The sequence below is a fragment of the Candoia aspera genome, chromosome 5 (assembly GCF_035149785.1).
Source record: "Candoia aspera isolate rCanAsp1 chromosome 5, rCanAsp1.hap2, whole genome shotgun sequence".
NCBI classification, from domain to species: Eukaryota; Metazoa; Chordata; class Lepidosauria; order Squamata; family Boidae; genus Candoia; species Candoia aspera.
Window position 1 is genome coordinate 62,867,697 of NC_086157.1, and position 23,478 is coordinate 62,891,174.

The window sequence follows — 23,478 nt, forward strand, 5'->3', positions numbered from 1 at the left end:
GGCTGCCCCTCCTGTTTGGTGACCGACTGTGGGACACAGTTCACCTCCCAGTTTTGGCGGGCTTTTTTGAAGCTCATTGGCACCAAACAGGTGTTGTCAACGGCATCGCATCCGGAGACGGATGGATCTACTGAGATTCTTAACTCCACCCTGGAGCAATTTCTCCACTCCTACACCAACTACCATCAGGACAATTGGGTCGAACTTCTGCCCTTTGCAGAAGTTGCCTACAACAACTCTGTTCACCAGAGGGTTGTTTCCCACCCTATTTAACTTTAACTATTTTAAAATAAATCTGCTGCTAATACTTGTTATAAATTTATCCTGATGAACTGCTTTGTGTCTTGCTTAAGACTATATTAACAATGGATGACGACACATGGAAAGTACCAGTGGCATTGTGATCAAACTGCACAAGGAAAGCATAATTGTCACAGATACGTATTTGGTACATGCAAACATTCTTTCTTCCTTTTAAAAATATAAGCAGGCTTTTCCTTTAGTACTTTTGGAAACCCCTATAGACTGGCTTAACCTATTAGTGGTCCCTTAGAATCCATTGCAGTTAATGCTGTAAGAATGAAACTGCCCTGGTGTGATTTTTTGTATTTACACACACACAGAGGAATGTGATTTTAGCACCAGTTAAAATCAAAATGAAGTAATTTTTTCCCCATAACATTTTAAGAAGAGGAAACAAATTAGATTTGCTCTTTACTTGTAGTAGTTCTTCCAACAGCAGGCCACAACACTCAACATTGCTGTCAGCGGAGGGAGCTTGTAGCCCACTTTTAGGCACCAGGTCTTTGTTCTTTGTAGACTAATGGTAACAAAAGTTGTTTCTGTAATGAGCAAGTTTTCCTCATGATGCTTTCCTTATCTTGTTTTAGCTCATTATTTTGCAGTTACACAGTTTTTAGTTCTGAGGTTTGATGGGATTCCTTATCTCCAGAGATGAAAATGTCATCAATAAAATAGTTTCCCGAGTCTTGATTAATCTGTTCCAACACTTTTTCAAATCTGAAGTCATCCAGGTTAACTTCACCTGGAGCAGCACTGGAATTTATGACGATACATTTGTCTGTTTGCTCTTCTGCAATTAGCAAACATAACCTGTTCAAATCATTTTCTCCAAAGCTCTACAGTGGGGCAGAATAAAGAAATAAGAAAAATATTAACAAGTTTTTAAATAGTTTAATAATCCCTATTACAGTATCATACATTTTTGCTGAAGCTATTTACTATACAAGCCACTATTAAAAGTTATATAGAGATAGAATTAAGCAAATTCACTGATGTTTAAGAATGCTGCCTAAAATATTGAGAAAGATTATTAACTCTTGAGCATTAGCCAGACCAGCCTAATTACTAGAATATACTTTAAGATCTAAATAATTGCACAAAAATTAACGCCAAAATCAATTGTTGAACATGAGTGGGAAAGAAAGAACTAAACAGAGTCTAAAACCCTGTGACTTGAATTCATGAAGCTATACATTTTGCTGTCTTCAATTAGTCAACAGTATGGAATAAGCAGCAATGTGAACAATCAATAAAGTGAAGAGAGATGAAATGTAGACTGCTACAGCTCCAGAATAGCTTCTACTGTATGTCAAGGAGAGAAGGCATCTAGGTTCACAGCTGCCATTTCAGTGCAATATTTAATCTGGCTATTTGGAGCATGTGAAATAAGAATGGGGATACTAACAAGTAGCCAATTATAACCCAAAATGAATCAAATTTCTCTGCCATAGCACCTGCCCTACAGAACAGCATCCCGAGAGAGCTGAATGTGCCCCCCTCCAACAGAATTGTAAAAATTTCCACATGAACATGGGTGATATTTCTAGCCCTTTTTCCCACAATTATTTTACTACTATAAATAATAAATTAAATTGTGCATAAATACCTCAATTATCATTGGAGGATTGCATTTAGGGAAAAATGCGTATTTGATATTTTTCCCAGCATAACACACAGCACAGATAAAGCATAGTATAGAAAACATGACAATCACAGTAATTACTTCATATGAAAGTTTTCCTACAAAACAGAAAAAAGAATCAAGCCAAACAGAGTGAAACTGGGTTGCATTAGAAAGTGAAGTAGATCTCTTCTCATGTATATAGCCTTGATGGCTTCTATCACCCCGGACAGAATTATATGTTTGCATACATATACACTGATAGGCACAAGTGTTTTCCCCCCTCTTTTCCCTCAGTGTACTTTTTTCATTCACAGCTTTTTTATACCACTCATACTACCAGACTTTCGCCAATATATGAAAACACAAAAACAAGCCATACAGTAAAATATTGTAACTTCCATCCTCCCAACACAATATAAAATAATCTGCAAAACATACATTAAATTTTTTTTTCAATGTCTTCTGTAATGTCAATAACAAAGGGGCCAGGCATACCTCTAAGTGTGAAGTGTTTCAAAATAATGGGCTATTTTAAAAAAAGGCTTCTGGTCCATGACCCCCTAACCTTCCTGGCCCTTTCTAGGTTAATTTACAGGGAGGCAGTGATTGAATGTTGGCTTTGGGCTAAGGAGTCCCATATTCAACCCCCATTTTGCTTCAGAGTTCTCTTGGACTACTCTCTCTACCTCATATAGATCTTGCCATGTGGACAAAAACTAAGGAAGTGTCCAATGATGCCTTCAGCTTTCAGAAAACAAGGGTGATATAAATAAATATAAAGGTAATAAAGTTATAAAACAACAATTTTTATTTTCAGTAACTCTACAGTATATATTTGAAACTGAAGAATTATTGAGGTTTACAAGTTATCTTTCTGTGAAAATAAGGACATCTACTAACTATATAAAGGCCTTGAGACTCAATTTTGTTTTAATAAGAGTTCTAAATAAAATGATGTTATGCATTCTAATAGAATATGTGTTTAATGTAAGATTAAAAATAGCTTCTTATTGAATCTTTCATATTATGAAATCCTTTTGAGAAATTTGAGTCCTTCTCAAAATCATTCCAAAGAATCACAGTTATACTATTAACAAATCTGCTTTCAACTCTCTGAATATTTTGAAGTGGCATTCCTTTTAAAGATTGTGAAAATAACTTTCATTAACATTTTTAAACTCTAATATACCTAAAAGACAAAATATAAATATTAAAAATAATTTATGGACAGAGATATAAGATATTCCAAATCAAATGTTAACATACCTTTGGCTGTTCTAATGCAAGTTACATTGCTAAATGCACTACTTATGTTATATATTTTAGAAAATGCTTGCACTTCCAAGCAGTATACTGTTGAGGAGATCAGATTTGAGATTATAAACCGTGGTGGTTTATGTTTGAGTTCCTTTTTTTCCTTCAAAAAAAGATGAAAGAGAGAATATATACACAGATGAACCAGACCAATAACTAAATCAAAATAAATTCTGGGAAAAAGATTTTATCTTTGGAAGAAATACGTAATTGCAGAAATATGGCTCAGTCAATCCAAGAAATACTTTCCAAGGAATAGGAATATGCTGGTGACAACCGATGGACTGTCACTGGACACTATTTCCTAGTTACCAGTACTTGGGATGACACATTTGTGTTTTAATGCTTCTGAAAAAAAGCGATATATAGCACAGGTGACAAAGTTACAGTTTCCACTTGGACATACTGGATTGAAAAGACAAAATTATACTGTATTATTTAAGGATTCATTTTTAAGAAGATATATTAGGCAGAGCTATACTTGTACATAATTTGAAAATGATTTGAAAAGTATGCTTCAGAAAATACAGAAGAACAAATGCAGCACTCTTTAAAGCAGCTACATTGTTTTTCATGCTTGTGTGTGCTAGGCTGAAAACTACTGTTGTGTGATTATCCAGTTCTGTAGTGGAAATGTCACAGTGGAGAACGTACGGGTGCATTCACTGCACTGTTGGCATGTCCTTAAAAACCTGCAACTTGAACGTGTAACCATTTGGAAAAACAAAACCCATAAATTATTTTGAAGAGAATCATTCCAATGACAGGAAGTTCTGCAGAAGTGCACTATAAAATCTCAATGAATGAGGGCATACGTACACACACACGAGTACACACACACAATAATTGTTTTGTATTGGGCTCAATGTTGAAATAATCAAGCGGAAGGTAGAATTTGTGTTGCGCCAAGCCTTTTAGTGTAGTATGTTGAAAATTTCTTCATCTTCCAAGTGGTCCAGTTGGACTGCCACAGCAGCAAAATTATCAGACATCTCATAGGTTTATAGAAGGTTTGAGGTAACAATAAAAGGCTTTGGTACAAATCTGTGTTTGCTTTTGAAAAATAAAAATGTTACCTTGATTGGTGAAGAAGCTATCCAGTACCGAACATGGTAAGTCAAATCATATATTTCACTCATTGCATTGTTTTCAGATTCTCCAGGAGAAGCGATGAAAACATTGACTGAATTCTCACCGGCACTGATTGAGACATTTGGTGGGCCCATCTTATCTTTAAAATAATTTTATATTAATTAAACATTTAACATGCTTAATGTTGGAACCAAAATGTCTAAAACTAGAGTAAAATTTTTATTTCAAAACAGATAATTTTAAAAAATTACACTTTTGACAGGCAAACGCATTGTGAGCTCGGTCTGTAGGAAAGCTGCATAATTCTATTTATATCCTTTTGAGTACACTTAAAGATTCATAATGAATACTGCTACGAAATTTCCATTCATTTCAGTGAGATCTGTGATGTTACAGGCAAATGAGTAAGCATTTTCAGTCTGGGGGTGGGGTGGATATTCACTCAGTCTCTTTTCCCTGCTTGGTCTTTGTGTCTAATTGAGTCGTTGGACAGAGTGTGTAAGGGGCCATATGGATTTTGCTCTCCAAATAGGGAATTATGGTCCAATCATATTGTAAGAGTTTTTAAGGGATTAAATGGGCACCTTCAGGCTCTGTAAGCTCCCTAAACATCCAACCATTTTTTTCTCTTAAGAAGTCAGAAAATGTCATCCACACTTACCGTGCTTACTGGGAGGGGCACAAATAGGGTATTTAAGGCCACAGGCTGCCCTCATGGCACACCAGTTAAGAAGAGTTTACATTTGTTTACACCATAGCAGGGTTTGATGTTTTTTAAAATGTTTTGTGCTTTACAGTAAGCTTTCAGGGAGAGTGTGTGTGTGTATGTGTATATATATATACACATACACAGAGAGAGAGAAAGAAATTGTCTCTTTGATTACAAGCTGCAGTACAGAAATTGTGATGAACAATACGAAGTATTTGTGCATTATTCAAAAGCAACAACAGAATGGATGGTAAGGAAGTGAAACTTACTTTGTTCTATAGGTTCAAATTCTAGCATTTTAGACCAAGGTGACTTGTTATGACTATGCATTGCCTGCACACGGAGATAGTAAATTCCAGTGGAGCCAATGGAAGATGAGAGATCACAAAATGCAGTTAGGGTGTTTTCACATCCAGATATATTTTTCCACTCCTTTGAAACATCAGGAGAATGGTGCACTTTGTATCCACTATAGGAACAGAAGATTAATTGAATGCAACACATTTATCAGCACAACATTATATCCCAGCTCAACCCAAAAAGTAGTTCAATTTTCTGGTTTTGGATGAGAAATAAGCAGTAAAATAAGTGTGTTAAACCTCCAATATGTAGATAATCTCTATTACCAATTAAGAACCCCTCTGCCTCACCATGAAGTCACTTTATTGCCATCCTTCTTCTTACGGCAATCAGCAGCATGTGTACATGCAGACACCCCTACTGATCTTCAAACCCAAACATATCAGCACGCACACATATGCTAAGCTTCAAAATAATCAAAATAGTAAAAATTAGATGCAATGTGAAAATAAGAAGTTTAGAAGATTCTTACTGAAGGAACTGTACTATGAAGCTCACATTTCCATCATATAGATTATCCCAGTACAAGAGATGTTTCATATTCAAGCTATGAATCTGAAGATTTTCAGGACGAGGCAGATCAATCCAAGCTGTGAAGAGAAAAAAATTCTTCCAAGTAGTTTCAGGAAAAATAGCAAGAATGAAGAGTCAAATACAAGTCTCTAATCCAATCAAACAGGAAACAACAGTTGTGTTGGCCTGTTACATTACAGAACGATCAGTGATAGATAAACCATATTAAATGCAGGTTCTTCAATACAACAGTTTTTTTTCTTGATGCCTAAATACAGCTATTTAGCCTCCACTCCTTTTTTTTTCCTTATGGAAATGGCCTTCACTGCTACCTGAAGGAGGAAGAACAGGTAACTGCTTCTATATGCTTACAGTAGCCTTTCTCTAACTGGAGCCCTGTGTGTCAGTTGTGATTCCCACATTATTCACAACAAAACTGGGAATATTAGCTGGAGTTGTAGCCCCAAACTTCTAGAAGAGAGCAATATTACATGCTCAACAGATAAGAATTTTCAGGGGTGACAACATTCATCTAAGGTTCCATTTCCATGAAAGGCTGATGGCATTTCTGTAATACAGGCTTAATTTACACAAATATAAAGGCAGGACATAACATGCAAGGTTCATAACTCTAATATACCAACCAATTCCTGTTCCCATCAGATTTCTACAATCTTGCAGAAAAACAAGAAAGCCATAAGAGATAAAATGATAAGTAGATAAAATGCCATAACCAGTTTCAGTAGATTTTTAAAAAAACAGGATGGAAAGGATTTCCATGCTTTAAATGAATACATAGGAAATACATACCTTTAGAAGTCTGTATACAGTGCACGGGACTGTAAAGAGAAATGTGATAATCCACATATGCTTTAACTTTCAAACAATAAGTAGTTTCTGGTTCAAGACCATAAATGATTTCACCTGGAAAAATATATTGTTCTTTTTCCTATAGAGACAATTGAATTTATTGTTATTGTTATTACTATTATTGTAGTAACTACTATTGACAACTCTTGTTATGCTGCTGCAGAAACAGTTAAAATAAGATTATACATTATTGTACTTACATGTACTATTTAAAATGCTGTATTTTTATTTGTTCAAATCAGAGTGCATTGGCTATTAAATTAACATTTATCATCTAACTTTTATTTTAAAAGTTTGGTCAAATACTTGCACTTAACCTGTAAAATGAGATTTCATGTCCATGTTCTGTATTTATGAGCCCAAGTTCTTATGCAGCTAGTGGACTTTTTCAGATAGTCAAGATTTTTTCCTTGCATAATTCATGTGAATCTAGACCAGTGTTTTTCAAACTTGGCAGTTTTAAGATATGTGGACTTCAGCTTGCTGGCTGGGAAATTCTGAGAGTTGAAGTCCACACATCTTAAAGCTGCCAAGCTTGAAAAACATCAGTCTAGAAGTACAATCAAATTCAGAAAATAGCTTCCTCCCTCCCTAAATACATACAAACAATGTCCCTAACAAACATTTCTATGGTAATGATAGTATGTTCTTCAGATGGCAAGACTAAAACAAAGTACTTCTGGCAGTTATATTCATGGGAAAGTGTAATCCTCTCTTCTAGTAGTGTAATTTATTATCATATGTCAGGAAATGTATTGAAACTGAATTAGCTGTTAACAATACAACAAACAAAGCTGAATAAAATATGCTCAATTACTCAGTGTCAGCTGTGGTGCTTGGCATATAAGAAAACACAATTTTTGGTCTTCAGTCTCTGTAATTTACAAAATAAAAAGGTCTCATTTTATCTACAATATAAATACAGCTCACTGTGTATAAGATCAAATTTCTTTTAAAATGATAATATCAAAGTATAACTATACATGCTGTACCTGCTATATCCATGACCCCTTCTTACTAACACAAACTCTTGTGTTCCTAAATTAATCTGTATATATGCAAATTACTAATGGAACTAGATTATGGTGTCTGGCTTATCCATCAGTCAGGAGGACAATGACATTCCCTCCCAAGTAGAGTTCCCATATAGTTGGTAACAGAGCAGCTACCCCAATGCAGAAGGGGTGTTTACTGCTTTTCACATCAAAATGCCACCTACCACTGCAGGGCAAAGGAGGTGTACATATTTGTACTTTTCCCTTGTGGAGAAAGCAGCAGCATAGGGAGAGGAGGCTGGGCAATTCTGAGCAGAAAAACAGCAAAGAATTAACTTTCCCTCTTCCCTTCCAACCTCTTTCTGCTTCTCAATAAAAATACAAATTGGGGAGAACCTTTGACTACAGATAAACACAGCCAATCATTTTTTTAATGTAGCAAGAATGGTATAAATGTGTATAAAAAGTAATGAAAACTCAAATATTTCCACTATTAGACAATGATCAGTTATGAGGGCCTTCAGATCCAAGCAGAGTCATTGGTTCAAACTCATCCCAGATCGTACCACATAACCGAACCCCAGGCATCTGGCTGGCCCTGCCCAGTTGGAATCCAAGTCATAGTGAATATGAGTGACTTTATGTGCCAGACAGCCAGAATATTCCTTCCAGCAGCCCTGCAGATTGTTTTGTGGCCTGTCCCTGCCCAGTATGGACTGGGTCACCCTAAACAAGGCCACTGGGCAGCTATCCACAGATCAAATAAGTGTGGAGAAATATTGATGTTCTGCCACCCTTAATGCCACAAGGTAATCCCTAATATGGACTCATATCCATGTTCAGTTAGACTCACTCCACATCCTCCTCCAATATCGCTCCAGGAGTTTCTTCTGCCACTTCATGTCCCAGAACTTCTCAGTAAACGAAGGTGTGCCTCAGGATTGGCACCCAGAAAGAAGCCACATTAGGGTGATGTCACCCGCCCATTCCAGATGGCAACTAGGGCCTTGGTCAAATAACCCACTAGCTCTTCTGGGAAAACCCCATGCTCCCTCTGGAACCCCACTGGGTCCATCAGTTGTCTGGGCAGGCCCTATCTCCCCACAGGGGAGGATGCACCAGCACTCTGGAAGACTGTGGAGTGATCTGATCATGGCAACAGACTGATGTTAATGTCCGCTACCAGATCATGTCACAACTGCCCGGGGGGGGGAGGGGGGACATCTAATGTGCAACCCCTGGTATGTGTCAGGCCATCAATGATTTGGGACATCGATGGTTACCATGGAGGCCATGAGCTCCTGCATTGCTGCAGACTCTATGCCACCAACTGGCAGATTTTGGTAGAAAAGAATCAAGGAGGGAATATACATGCTTGAACATTTAAGCTATTTCAGACTTAATTCTCACAGGTAACTTGAGAAAGTTGTCAAGCACAGTGAACCTCTATTGAAATCCCACATTGGTATACTAAAAGAAAATGCTACAGAATTTGAGGGAACTTCTGAGTGAACAGTTAAGTACAGCTTTAGAGAATTTGTATTTCTGAAAGAAAATATACAAAACCATTTCACATACATTTCAGTCATAATGTACCAGATTTATATATCAACAATATCTCAGCAAATTTTAATCAAATGAAAAACAAACATGTGACCTTAGGATGGGTTGCATTTTTCCAGATAGTTAGCTTGTATTTTAACTTGTCTTGCTTCCACATTTTTTGCTGGTCTGCCTCAGGATGTAAAATATTGATTTTTATGTCTCCATATATTGATTCAAACCAAACTCCTGGAGGACCCACTTGAGCTGTAGATGAAAATATCAGCAGAAAAGTTTAATAGTACTCACTCTGAAGTATTTACACATTGTGCTAAATCGCAGGCCTAGGACAGAAGAGAATAGGGTCAGGTAGCTATTGTCATCCATGAGACTCTGCTGGCATCAAGATGCGCTACTTCCCAGATAATCAGATGTGAGACCTTGTTTGTGTGGTTAGGCCCAAAGGGGCAGTTGGGCTTGCTGCTGGTGTCCCATCCCACCCCCCACCTCCCCACCCCCTAGATGGCAGTAACCCTGCTCAACCCAACTGCTAGAGTGGCAGAATTCCTCAAACTGGTGGTGTTGGGAGCCTACAATTTGCTTTCCCTGTCAAAGGGTGTAGAACAGCCCAGGAATTCATGATCGCCATGACAACCATGGTCTTGACCCAACCTACTGAAGACCCAATGTGGATAAGATGTCACATGCTAGGTATAATTTTTTCTTGGGGCAGATGCGACATGATCTGACAGTGGGAGCATCAAACTTAGGCCCTTGTCATGGACAGATAACTCTCAGTTTGCTATGGAGTAGTGGGAAAGCAGCTATTATATGTAAACTCTAGATAGCCATCTAATGGATCCAATGGGTTTTCAGAGACTACTCGGGAGGGGGGGTCCTTAGAACCTGGTGGGCAGTTCAGTTGCGATCCAGGTCACCACTGGAGTAAGAGAGCAACTAGGGTGCTTAATCACTGGTTGTATTTGTGGATGACCTTTGGAGAAACTAGGATTGGGGGAGTGCAATCCTGACCTTGGGGAATCCTCCCTGACCTCTCAGTGGCTTTCAATATCATTTCAGTATCACTGGGCTATCTCTGCAGGCCTGGAGTGGGGGGAACTTTTTACAATGGTTCTCCTCCTTCCTGGGGTGGTGATGGTTCTGGTCAGTGGGGGAGGAGAGATCTCCCTGGAGACATTTACTTTTGGGGTGTCTCAAGGCTTTCTACTTTCTCCACTTCTTTTTAACAACTGCATAAAACTGCTGGGAGGAATCACCCACTGGCATATGGTCTGGCATCATCAATATGATAATATAGCCAGCTCTACTTCTTGGTCCCAGGTCAAATAGGTGATGTGGTAGAAATGCATGCCCAGGGCCTGGATGCTTTCAGGGTCTGAATCCCTCAAGATTGAATGGCTTTAAGTTTATGGACCAAACAATTCCAGGGAAATACCATATTTTACTCTGAATAGAGTTGTACTCCCCCATCTAGAACTAACTCAAGATTTGGGGTTCTGGACTCATAGCACCTACTTGATCAGCAGATGGCAGCTGTTGCCAGGAGGGCTTTTGTACAGTTTGATCTTGTGTACCAAATGTGGCCTTTCCTGGATCAGGAGGCCCTCCTCACAGTCACTTATACCTTAGTCACCTCCTACTTGGATTACTGCAGTGAGCTCCAAATGGGTCTGCCCTTGAAAAGTGTTTGAAAATTACAGCTGGTACAAAATGGCAGTCCAGGCAATGGTGGGTGTATCTCAATACCTGTCAGCCTTACGAAGCAGGCTAGACAGGAAACACAGCCAGATAGCTAATTCTACTTTATTGTAATGCTACATTAACAATACATTAACATCTTGCAAGCCTGAAAGTACATCTCTCCTCCCCCCCACCCCCGCCTCCATCTCCTTTCCAACCCAAGAAACTACAGAGGTCTGTTCTGAGCCTCTTGCCCCACCCACATTCCTGCTGTGGACTAAGTTGCCTTTTATCTGACTGTTCCCTTGGCTGTGTCTCTTTGCCCTGTCTCCCAATCATTCCCACATACCATTACAATACCCTCCGGTGACCACTTACTTCAGGAGCTGCACTGATTATTGGCTGGCTTGCAGGTGTGATTCAAGGTGCTGGTTATTACCTTTAAGGCCCTATATGGCTCTGGACTAGGTTATGTATGGGATTGCCTTCTCCCATATTTATCTGCCTGTCTAATCAGGTTGAATATGGTCCACACTCTTCAGAGCCTGTCTATGTGAGAACTCCAACTAACAGAAGCTGACATTTTGATTATGTCTCCCATACTCTGTAATTCCCTCCCCACAGAGATCCTGTCTACTCTTTCCTATCCTGATTTCAAGAGGGCAATTAAGACCAAGTTATGCCACCAAGCACAAGAGGAGAGTATGTTGTGACTGAAGATTCTAATTTGGTAGACACACGTTTTTGTATATTTCCTTTTTTGCAGAATTCTGATACTGTACTTGGGTTATTTTAGGGGTAGGTTTATTAATTTTAGGAGTTTTCTTGCTCTGTAAAGTTTCTCATAAGAAGCATTAAAATAAAACAGAATAAATGCATTAAAATAAAATAGAATAAAAATAAAGTAAAGTAAGATAAAGTGGTTTGCTTGTGGCATAGTGCAGTGCCATGGGTGAAGTTCATCATTATGAATTAGTCCACAAATCATGGTTAAAAAAATAATGGCATGATGCAATGTGCGAACCCAACCATAGGTAGTGCCTCTGATTCAGCAGAGTGAATCATGATGACAACAACAATTAAAAACAAATAAATGACAACTAAATAAATATTTATTTATTGAATTTCTCTAACCAAAAAAGTTGTGAGACCTTTGCTTAGAGGCAGTACCTATATTTTTAAATGGTCTGAGATGAGAGCAGACACAACTGCCATACCTTATTCCCTGTTCTTGCACTGTTCTTCTTGCTCACCTGCTCCTCCATTTTATTGCAGATAGAATGATTCATAGTGCTCAATAGTAGCTAAAGAAGGTAGGATAGGACCAAGGTCAGTAAAAGTATCAAGCATCCTTGGCAACAGCCAGGGATTACCACTGAGTCCCTCTTTATCTCTTTTCTACCCCGGCATATCAGGCAGCTTGACCTGGTTCTCCATAAATTCCCTCATAATGCCATGGAATAGTTGAGAAGAAATTAAAAAGCAGGTTATATTCATTGTTTGGAAGGCAACAATAAAGACTTTAGAACCCAATGACCAAGAAGGGCCTAAGAGAAAATAGGTTGCCCAGGCCTCCTCAATTAGTGCAGACCCTGAATGAGAAAGAAGTCTGGAGGAAGAAAGACAGGATACACAGTGCTTCCTTGCCTAGGGTTCAAATTCTATTCAGCCATGAAGGCTTTGAAGTAATTTGGGATCAGCCACTTTTGATTGGGCAAGAGCTCCACTTCACCTCTGTGGGGGATGTCTTTTATCATTCCACCACTGCAGACTTCAGTGGAGGCCTGTCACTGGAAAGATCAGGCAGAACTACTGATCATAATACCATGTTCGCACATCATGCTAAGCCATGGATTGTTTTAACCATGTGTAACTGAACTTTATTCACAATTAGCATTGAATTACTTCACAATGAATGTTAAAACAAATGTAATCCACAATGATTCTGGAAATCCTCCTAACTGTACTGTGAATTTCTGATACAATGGCCCAAAGTTTGCAGTGTAATTTCCAACGGTATGTTGGAAAGAGACAGAATGTTTAGTTTTCCAGCTATAAGGGGTAGCAAGTGTGCAAGCAGGGAAGGGTTACCACCAGTAATAAGAAGAAATGGGTAGGAGAAAGGATTTACTATCTATCCTCCCCAAAACTAAGCTGTCTGACAAACAGATGAATGGGAGATAACGACGAGCTGCCAAACATAAATGTGTAATCGCCCATCTTCCCTCCTCTGTCTTCCCAATATACCTCTTAAAAATTCTGAAGTTCAACTGCATAATGGTGGAATAGGAAGAAAATGTTAACAAGGATGAGCTTCTCTAATAATTGGAAAATCCTCTGGTAACTCAAATAGAAAGCCATGGTATGGCAACTTGAAGTGTGGTCATTACGCAGCAATATAAAGGTAGTGGTATAGATGCTTTTAAGCTCGGTTCAACGCCTGGTAACTCCATGGAAACATCCATTAGGTTTTCTTGGCAACAGTGCAGAAGAGGTTTGCTATTGCCTTCTTCTGCATTTTTAAAAATTTTCTCTGGGTTCTAACCAGAGTACTAACCAGAAACAAGGGGAAAAGGAATGTCTCAAATGCCAGTAACAAAACCTATTTTGCTATGTGAAAGCCCAACGTGTATTAGAAAATTCTTTTATCAAGAACACTACAGAACAAAACCATAGGAATTTTCCAGAATGCTTTGAACTTTCACACAATAAAATCTATTTTCTTACTGGCACTCTGCCATGGGGAGGGGGGTCATGTCCACCCTCTTCTTCTCCAAGTGCTAATCAGGCCTGACTCTGCTCAGCTTCTAAACTCAGGCAAAATCTCTGAGATACTGCTGCCTGTTGAGACAAGCAAGCAAATATGTATGTTTAATTATCAACTTCATTTTCTATAATTGCATCTAATGAGAGTAAACAAGGCAAATATTCGTACCTTCTATATAAGGAATAAATTCTAAAGAGGCATGGGGAGAGTGGTTTTTCAGAGTGTTCACTCTTACAGTCACATTGTATGACTCCAAATAATCTTGAATTGTTGACGAGAGATCACATTCTGTGACAGTTATATTCTGGCAGTGAGGAATAACTGCCCAGATTTCAGAGTTTCTGGAATAATTTAAAAAAAGAAAAGAAAAAGGACACATTTTCAAATAAAATGCTGGGAAGCAGTCATTCATTAAAAAAGAAAATAATGGTATGGCACCTATGTTGGTCCCAGAAGCATTATGGAAATAACCCCCATCCTTTGCAGCACTCTAGCTTGACCCATAAATAAAATATATACTTTCTTTAAAAAACCGATGAGCCTGCCTTGTAAGCTTCAAGGAGACATCAACATGCACAGTGCTGTTCCTTACTATTATTCCTGCCTTAAAGTAACAAAAAAGTTATATACTACATGTTCCATGCATCTGCCTTATTTTAACCAAAATAGAATTCCATTCAAACTGAATCTTCAAACATTTTCATTGTAGAAAATAAACACCGATAGGGTACAAAGACATACTGGTACTAATACTTATATTGGAGTAAAGAAATATTTATATTTATATTGGAGGAAAGATATATATATATTGAAACAAGATTGCCAACAATGTTTCAAAAATGTTACAAAACACAATAAAATGTATTCTTACCTTTTGTATTGTACTGAAAATATTACATTGAGACCACATGGATTATCCCAGTCCCATTTCAAGGTGATATTTGCATTAATAACATGGATGGTAACATTTTGTGGGTGTTCCAGACAGGTTAAACCTGTGAATATTTTAGAAAAGAACATTTTATGCTCTAATATAGACAGTGTTATGTCATGTACATTTTAATATTTTCTGCTACACTTTAGGAAAGAAGTGTGTTAAATATGGAATTGGATTTTTAAAAAATTCAGTATAGACAGCAGTGGCTGGAAAACTGGTTAAAGTTGATTTGCATACTTAAAAGTAGGTCTTCAAGGCAGTACCTGGGCTAAGGACCCAGCAAAGTTTTAGGTTCAAAAGAACTTCAGGTGAGAAGTAGTAGCATACGAGTGCATACTTTTTAAAACTTTCTGCTGGGTAGTCAACTTGTTATTCAGCTGACATGTTATTATTTTGGTTTACTTTAAGGCTCCCTGAGAGGTTTCCAGTGGAAACATGGACTGATATTATTTAGTAAATATAGTTATTTAGTCCCCCTTTTCTTTCAAATGTCAGCAAGTGGGATGTTTTTGATTTAAAGCATCTTGTGACAGAATAGAAAACCAGATTTAAGTCCGTTCTGAAACCACAGTCTACAGAAGATCCAACTCTAATTCATGATGCTCACATTGTGAAGAACATGTCATACATTTTGAAACAGAACTTGACAAGTAACCCTCATCCCAAAACAACAAGCAGAAGCAGAGTATGTTAAGGACCACCTATGAGACACAACATACATTAAAAGAGAGGTAGTAAATTACAGTAAATTATGACCCAAGTTCGATCCCAGTGGAAGCTGGATTCTTGGGTAGCCAGCTCAGGTCGACTCAGCCTTCCATCCTTCCGAAGTCAGTAAAATGAGCACCCAGCTTGCTGGGGAAGGTGACGACTGGGGAAGGCAATGGCAAACCACCCTGCTATAGTCTGCCAATAAAATGTCATGAAAGCGGTGTCCTCCCAAAGGGTCAGACATGACTCTGTGCTTGCACAGGGGACCTTTCACCTTTTTCACCAGTAAATTACAGAATAGGAGGAATTGGCACTATAGGGAGGTGGGTTTCTAAAGCTTGAAAAAAAAACTACAGAAAAGATAGAAAATCGCTTTTCCTCAGATGTGATATAATGATGATGATGATGAGCCATCCTTACCAACAGGGAAAAAATAGTGAAAACTGAAGGAATCAAGATGCCCTATGGAAATAATATCAAGAGTCTGGATGGAGATCACTACAAATACTTGGGCATCCTTCAGTCTGACAACATCAACCACACTGAAGTCAAGAAGAAGGTTAATAGTGAATATATCAGAAGAGTGAAGAAAATCTTAAAGTCCAAATGCAGTGGCAGAAGTATCATCAAGGTGATTTAACACCTGGGCAATTCCAGTCATTAGATATACAGCTGGAATAGTGGACTAGAATCAAGCTGAACAGAAGCCCTGGATAGGAAGACCAAAAAAATAATGACAATGAATCATGCCCTTCATCCACACAGCAACACTGACAGACTCTATTTACCAAGAAGCATAGGTGGACGTGGAATGTTGCAAGTACACCAGAGAGTTGAAGAAGAAAATAGAGCATTGGAAGAATATCTGAAGGACAGTGAGGAAGAGGCACTGAAGCTAGTATACCATGAAGGCTTACTGAATAATGAAGAGACCAAACTGGCCTATAAGAAAAACCAAATGAAGAATAGAAACAGACATGACAAGGTAAAGTATTACATGGCCAGTACATAAAAAAAACTAGCAAGCAAAGCAGATAACAAGAAGACCTGGCAATGGCTAAGAGCAGAAAAGTTGAAGCAAGAGACAGAGGGACTAATTCTGGCTACACAAGACCAAGCCTTAAGAACAAATGCATATAAAGCTAGAATTAAGAAGACAACAACAGACAGCAAATGCCATCTCTGCAAAGAAGCTGAAGAAACAATAGACCACCTAATTAGCTGCTGCAAGAAGAATGACAAGAACTTGGCACACAGCTTCATTGAGCCTGCCAATTCCCCCCGGTGGGGGCACTGGTATTGTTTTGTGAGAAAAAAGATGGCACATTGAGACTTTGCATGGACTACCAGGGTTTAAACGCCATTGCCATCATAAACAAATACCCCCTCCCCTTGATGAAGGACATGCTGGCTCACCTGTCCAAGGGGAAGATATTTTCCAAGTTAGATCTGTGAGAGGCATACTTTTGAATTCGCATAAAGGCAGGGGATGAGTGGAAAACTGCTTTCAATTGCCCACTGGGGTCATTCCAATATAAGGTTCTTCCCTTTGGACTCTCGGGGGTGCCTGGAGTGTTCATGCGATTAATCAATGAGGTGCTACATGACCATCTGTTCAAAGGGGTGTTAGTTTATTTGGATGATGTCCTCATTTACACTGAAATGGAGGAAGAGCATGAACGCCTATTGAGGCAAGAGCTCAGCAAGCTTCGGGAGGTGAAGCTCTATGCATAACTGTCTAAATGTGAATTCCATAAAACACAGCTTGATTACCTTGGCTATAGAGTCTCGGTATAGGGAATTGAGATGGATCTGGTCAAGATACAGGCAATTTTGGCTTGGGAATGACCTGGTACCAGGAGACAATTACAAAGTTTCTTGGGGTTCACCAATTTCTATCGATAATTCATCCCAGGATTTGCGGAGATTGCGCTGCCTCTAACTGATTTATTAAAAACAAAAGGCCAAGGCGAAACCCGGAAAGTTAAAAATCCAGGGGCTGTGCTGCACTGGACTGACAGCTGCCAAGCAGCATTTGATAGACTCAAATCATTATATACTGCTGAGCCTGTATTACAGCATCCAGACCCCGATCGCCCCTTTGTAGTGCAGGTGGATGCTTCTGACACTTCTACTGGGGCTATCCTGTTACAAAGGGAGCCACAAAACAGATTGCGGCCCTGTGCTTATTTGTCTAAGAAATTTTCCGATGCAGAACACCGGTGGCATGTTCGGGAAAAGGAAGCGTTCGCTGTCAAGGCAGCTCCAGAAACTTGGCGCCACTTGTTAGAGGGTGCAAAATTTCATTTTGAAGTGTGGACAGTCCACAGAAATTTGGAGGCTCTCCACAAGCCCCGAAGACTCAGCCCTAAGCAAATCCACTGGGCTCAATTTTTCTGCCATATCAATTTCCAGTTAAAGTACTTCCAGGGGAAGAAAAACTTTCTGGCTGATGCTCTTTCCCATTTGCCCCAAAATGACAGCCAGCAATCTGACATTATTGACACAGTTTTAACAAAACCCCAGCTAGGCTTGGCTGCAGTAACCTGAAGCCAGTCTTGCTTACCACAGGCAATGCCTCCAAGGCAGAAAGCAAAAATACCTAGTCAATTACATGCTGAGTTCACTTGCGCTTTGAAATCTGATACTTGGTTGCAAGCCCATAGAGACAAAGTATCTTTTGCTGAGGGCCTATGCTGGGTGGAAAATAGACTTTATGTGCCTGAGGTTTTAAATTTGAAAATTTTACAATGATCTCATGATGACAAAACTGCTGGGCATTTTGGATTTGTAAAAACCTTGCATCTTGTTTGGTGGCAGTTCTGGTGTTCCACACTTCACAGTGATGTAAAAGAATATGTGGCCACTTGTCCTGTTTGTCCCATGTCTAAACACAAGGAAGGCAAGCCACAGGGACTGTTACAAAAGGTGGCTGACCCCTCCAGACCCTGGGAGCAGATTTCTATGGACTTTATCGTGGATTTGCCTCCCAGCCAAAAGAAAACAGTCATTTGGGTAGTCAAGGACTTTTTCTCAAAGCAAGCCCATTTCATTCCCTGTGCTTCTTGGCCAACGGCCCTGCAATTGGCTAAACTCTACCTCACATCTACCATTTACACGGTAACCCCTCCCACATAATTTCTGACCACAGAGACCAGTTTACTTCTCAATTTTGGAAATCATTTTTAAAATTGCTGGGCACCAAACAGGGTTTGTCAACTGTTTTGCATCCACAGACAGACGGTTCTACTGAGATTCTGAATGCCACTGTGGAACAATTCCTCCGAGCTTACATTAATTACTATCAGGATGATTGGGTGGACTTACTCCCCTTTGCAGAGGTGGCATACAATAATGCTGTTTATCAAAGTACTGGCAAAACCCCTTTCCAGGTTGTGAATGGGCAAGACTTTGTTCCTATCCCCAAATTACCACAGCCTCCTTCCCAACTTGGCTCGGCTGCTGACTGGGCAACCCAAATTTCGAACTCATGGCCTGTTATCCAGCAAGCATTGGCAGACGCCCAGGCTGCCTATAAAAAGCAGGCTGACCTGCACTGGTCTCCAGCTGAAGACTTTAAAATTGGAGATAAGATTTATCCACTAAATACATCAGATCCTCCCAGCGGTCTAGAAAGTTGGCACCCAAATTTATTGGCCCCTTTCCTATCGTGGACATAATTAGTCCAGTAACTGTAAAGCTTCAACTTCCCCATAACTTAAAACGCCTCCATCCCGTTTTTCATTGCAGCTTGCTGAAACCTTTCCGTACCTCGCAGCTCAGGCACCCATCTCCACCCCCACCACCTCCTATCATGATTGTTGGTCACCAGCATTTTGAGTTGAAAGACACTGTGGATTCTAGAAAACTTCAAGGCTCCCTGCAATAACTCGTCCGCTGGAAGCATTTCCCTCATCCTGAATTGGTGCGTGCCCATCATGTTAACGCTCCTGATTTAATCAACTGCTTTCATCTTGCCTATCCTGATAAACTGCATGCTTAATTTGTATTCCTACCATTAACCTTTTTTAATTTTTATAGTGTTTTTTCAGGGGGGCAGAATGTCATGGTCCCTGTTCCAATGTTCCTGGAAAACATCATAACATGTTCCCATGCCATGTTGGTGCTGACATGGGTTGCTGTACCGGAGGGGGCTGCTCCTGTTCCCTTGTACCAGGCTGTGATGCAAGGAGTGAAGAATGCATGTTTGGGTTATCTTGCCTGGTCAAGGACATTTCCTGCAGACCATCAGAAACCGTTAGGGGTACCTGCAGGGAATGGAATTGTACTGACTCTGGGGGGAGGGACTGGACACTGCCTGGTTTTTTTACTGGGAGAAATCCCATGCTTTTATTATTCTCAGCTTTGCTTGTGATCCTGCATACTATTCGTTATTAAATCAGATATCCATGAAAGCCTTGTGTGAGTCTGATAGTGATTTTGAATAGGCAATCATTACACACAGACTGATTATAAACAACAGCATGACAAAGTAACAGCAATGGTGCATTGGAGTATCTGCAAGAAATACCACTTCCTGCAAGCAAGAACTGGTGGGACCACAAAATAGACAAAATAATAGAAAATGAAAAAGCTAAAGTGCTCTGGGACTTTAGAATTCAGACAGACAAGCATCTGCCACACAATACCCCAGACTTAACAACTGTTGATAAGAAAGACAAATAAGTCTGTATAGTGGACACTGCAATACCTGGAGAAAGCAGAATAGAAGAGAAAGAACTGGAGAAAATCACAAAATACAAAGACCTGCAAACAGAAGTAGAATGACTGTGGCAAAAGAAAGCAAAGATGGTATCAATAGTAATAGGCACCTTGGGTGCAATTCTGAACATCTGGAGCACCACTTGAACACCATTAGCATTGACAAAATCACCATCAGTCAATTGCAAAAGGCAGCTTTACTTGGAACAGCTTACATCCTGTGACGATACCTTTAACACCGAACAACATCTGCCTACCCCAGGTTCTTGGGAAGGACCTGATAGGTAGATAAAAATGCCAAATCCAGTCTAACACCTGGCTGACTGTGCCACCAACCATAATAATAAATTCTAAAACCACTGATAACTGCTTTGTATCTATAACCCACTAAGCTATGACCTGTTGAAGATGGCCTGGTTTTGGCTGCACGTGACAGGAAATCTGAGCCATCGTTGAAAGCAGTGGAGGCAAACTACAGAGGAAGCAATAAGGACAAGGCTCTCTTATTTGTCTGTCTCTATCTGTGCTTTATATGCCACTCCAAGCCGGGGGACTCTGAGCAATTTTTGCAACCAATACACAGAGTTACAAACAATAGATAAAAGCCACAGGAACAAAATATTAATATCCAGCTCAATGCATTTACACCTTGGAAATAGGATGGTCTCTGAATGCCACCCAGAATATACACATTTGCATTATATTCTTGATTCTATTATTCTCATTAATGCCAATTGATGACTAACACAAGGAATATGAAATGTAACAGTAGCATGATCAAAATGTTTGTAGAAAATGAAGTTAAATATGCAGATTCTTGAATCATATTATAGTACCTATTTGTCAAATCAACTTTTGATTGAACTAGTTTGACTTAACAGTTTTCTAATAAAAAACTCTGCTCTTTGAAATAACAATTTTGACTAATTTGTTTATTCCATACATTATGCTATTTTTTGCATTCAGGCACTGTGTACTCCTTAGTACTTTACCCAATAAAACGTATACATTTTTACACAGATCCAAGTCGCAGTCCATGTTTCACAGTTCCATCGCTTTGTCAATGAATTTGGAGAAGAGAAAGAAAAGCCCAGCCTCTTACTGTTCCACTGGTGAAACTACAAAAAACAAAAGGAGGGAAAAACTGCCCATGGAGAGCAACTGGTGACAGGAGAGGAAAAGATTTTCTTGCCACAGCACCCAGGAGCCAAATCAGATGAGTATTTTGAAGAAAATTCACTTTTAACCATGCTGTCCCTGGGATATCAAGATCATAACAGAGGCTAAAGAACACTGAAATCACGTTATTATAGGAATTTTTCCACTATAGGATATGATGAAACTGTATGGTGAGGAAAATCTGCCATTTTAAAAAAGTCTCGGTCACTCTAACTTTTGAAATCAGCTGGGCACCAGAATTTAGGAAATGGCTGTCACCTTGAAAGTTGGTGAGTGTGGCAGAGATCCTTGGAGACATAGAGGTGGGAAGCAAGTAAAAGAAAGCCAACACTGGACTCTCCAAGATGTAGAGAACCCGCTGAAGCTTATTCTTCCCAGTCTCTTGAACTTTTAAGGGCAGTGGTTGAAAACAAAAACAGACTTGGAGTCTCAGCAGTCCCAACTAGAATTCAAAATAATGTCCAAGATGAAACGTCTAACCAAGGAGATAAACCAATCTGGCAACAGACTTTGAGGCTTGTTCTTCTGTTCTTGTTCCAACAGTCTCAGTGAGGCTTCCAGCCTCCCATGCCCCAGCATATAGGCAACTCTTGAGTAGTTGGGTAGCCCCTTCCCTTCAAGCGAGGCCTTCCAATATGAAGAACCAGCCCCCTCCTCTGCCTGGGCAATAAGGTCAGTCCCAGCCAGGCAGCACAGAAGGGTGGTGGAGTTACTGGCCTAATAACAGTAATCTGCTTACTCTGCAGCCTCCTCTGGGATCTGCGGGCTCCCTCAGCCTTCTTCTCCAACCCTCTCCCCTAGCACCTGCCCCTTCTTCAGAGCAGCCTTTAGGCTCAGCAGGCGCTGACACTCTGCTGCTGCAGCTTACTCATGAGGAGGCTCGTGTTTTCTCTTCACCACAGTGAGATGGGGGGGGGGGGCAAAGGCCATTTTTTCATGGCCTTCAGCCTTTTTCAAAGGACAATCTCCGAAGCGCACTGGAGCCCGGTTCCTCCGGACCCTGGCCTGTCAACACGCTCAGTTTCTCAGAGGTCGAACAAGGAAATGATCGCTGTCGTTCCGGGATGTCCCTCCTCTTATTTCACGAGATGAGACTGTTACCTTCCATAAAGCGGAAGCACTACAGACTTTTCCTCGCGAATTCTTCCTCTGCTCGGAGCTCACGTGCGAGTCCAGAATAAGATACATTCATCGGTGCCACTGCCCACCTTTGACTCTCAACATTACAGCCAAAGGGGCACAAGTCCCACCTCTTTCCAAGCCGGCATCAAAGGCAGACCAGAGAGGAGAAAGATGAACGAACTTACCCATGCTCTTCGACCCCATTCCCAGCGCGGCTGCCACTACAAGCCACACGCGCGCCCTTTCCATGCCTCGCCCCACCCAAGAGCCGTTCCAAAGCGACAGGAACAGCCACCGAGCAGCGCCGACAAAGCTGCCACTCTTCCTGCGGCCATGCCCAAACCAGCCAGTCACATGACCGGACAGGCTGCAAGCACTAGGACGCCTCCAGGGTCCTCGCAAGGCACCCTTTCTTTTCACAGAGATAGACAGTGCAGAGGAGCACGCTTTTTCTGTGTTTTGATTTGCAATCTCCTTTTATATCGCGGGAGATTAAATAAAAGCTTTGCTCATTTGCATGAACGTAAAAGAACATTCAGCTGAGCGTTAGGTTGGGCTTTGACAGCATAACAATTCAGCCTGGAAATCCAAAATAGCTACTCAGCCACGGTCTTATATGTTATAATAATGCTGAACTCATCTTTGTGTATCTATCTTTCTTTGTCTCACTGCCGCTTTCAACAATGCGGATCTAAGAAATGCACTGCAATGAACTGCAGGGCAGTCTGCTGGTACTATCTCTCAGCCTCTAAGTGTTTGTTAAGTTAAAGGTCTGAGAAACATCTCAGCAACAGCTTCATGACAAGCCCACAATAGTTTAACTTCAGTTGAGGAAGATGTTTGAAAACAAACAAAACAATTACAGAAATGAGAGTATAAACCTTTTACTCTTTCTGAGATGTGAGAAGCTGGGAATAAACTTAGATCCTCTTTTATTAGGGCAGGTGTCAAAATAGAATGGGCCATCTGGAGTAACAGCAGCATGTCTCAAACAATGAAATAGTTTGAATATTTGAA

General features: G+C 40.0%; 1 protein-coding gene across 1 annotated transcript; it reads right to left on the reverse strand.

Annotated features, from left to right (window-relative positions):
- Window positions 1-286: 286 nt before the first annotated feature.
- On the reverse strand, window positions 287-22,782 carry IFNAR1 (interferon alpha and beta receptor subunit 1). Its single transcript, XM_063305421.1, has 11 exons — window positions 22,647-22,782; window positions 14,662-14,785; window positions 13,959-14,131; window positions 9,438-9,589; window positions 6,726-6,864; window positions 5,875-5,992; window positions 5,312-5,511; window positions 4,318-4,472; window positions 3,194-3,344; window positions 1,910-2,043; window positions 287-1,139 (listed from the first exon to the last, which is right to left on the reverse strand). The coding sequence occupies exons 1-11, from the start codon at window positions 22,708-22,710 to the stop codon at window positions 906-908; spliced, it is 1,644 nt and encodes a 547-aa protein (XP_063161491.1). The 5' UTR covers window positions 22,711-22,782; the 3' UTR covers window positions 287-905.
- Between the last annotated feature and the right edge of the window lie 696 nt (window positions 22,783-23,478).

Coding starts and splice junctions, on each gene's coding strand:
- IFNAR1 (XM_063305421.1), bottom strand. CDS start 22,710: ATGGAAAGGGCGCGCGTGTGGCTTGTAGTGGCAGCCGCGCTGGGAATG. Junction 6,865..9,437: donor AAAATGCAACCCATCCTAAG/GTCACATGTTTG, acceptor TTGTCTCTATAG/GAAAAAGAACAATATATTTT. Junction 5,512..5,874: donor TTCATAGTACAGTTCCTTCA/GTAAGAATCTTC, acceptor CTGTTCCTATAG/TGGATACAAAGTGCACCATT.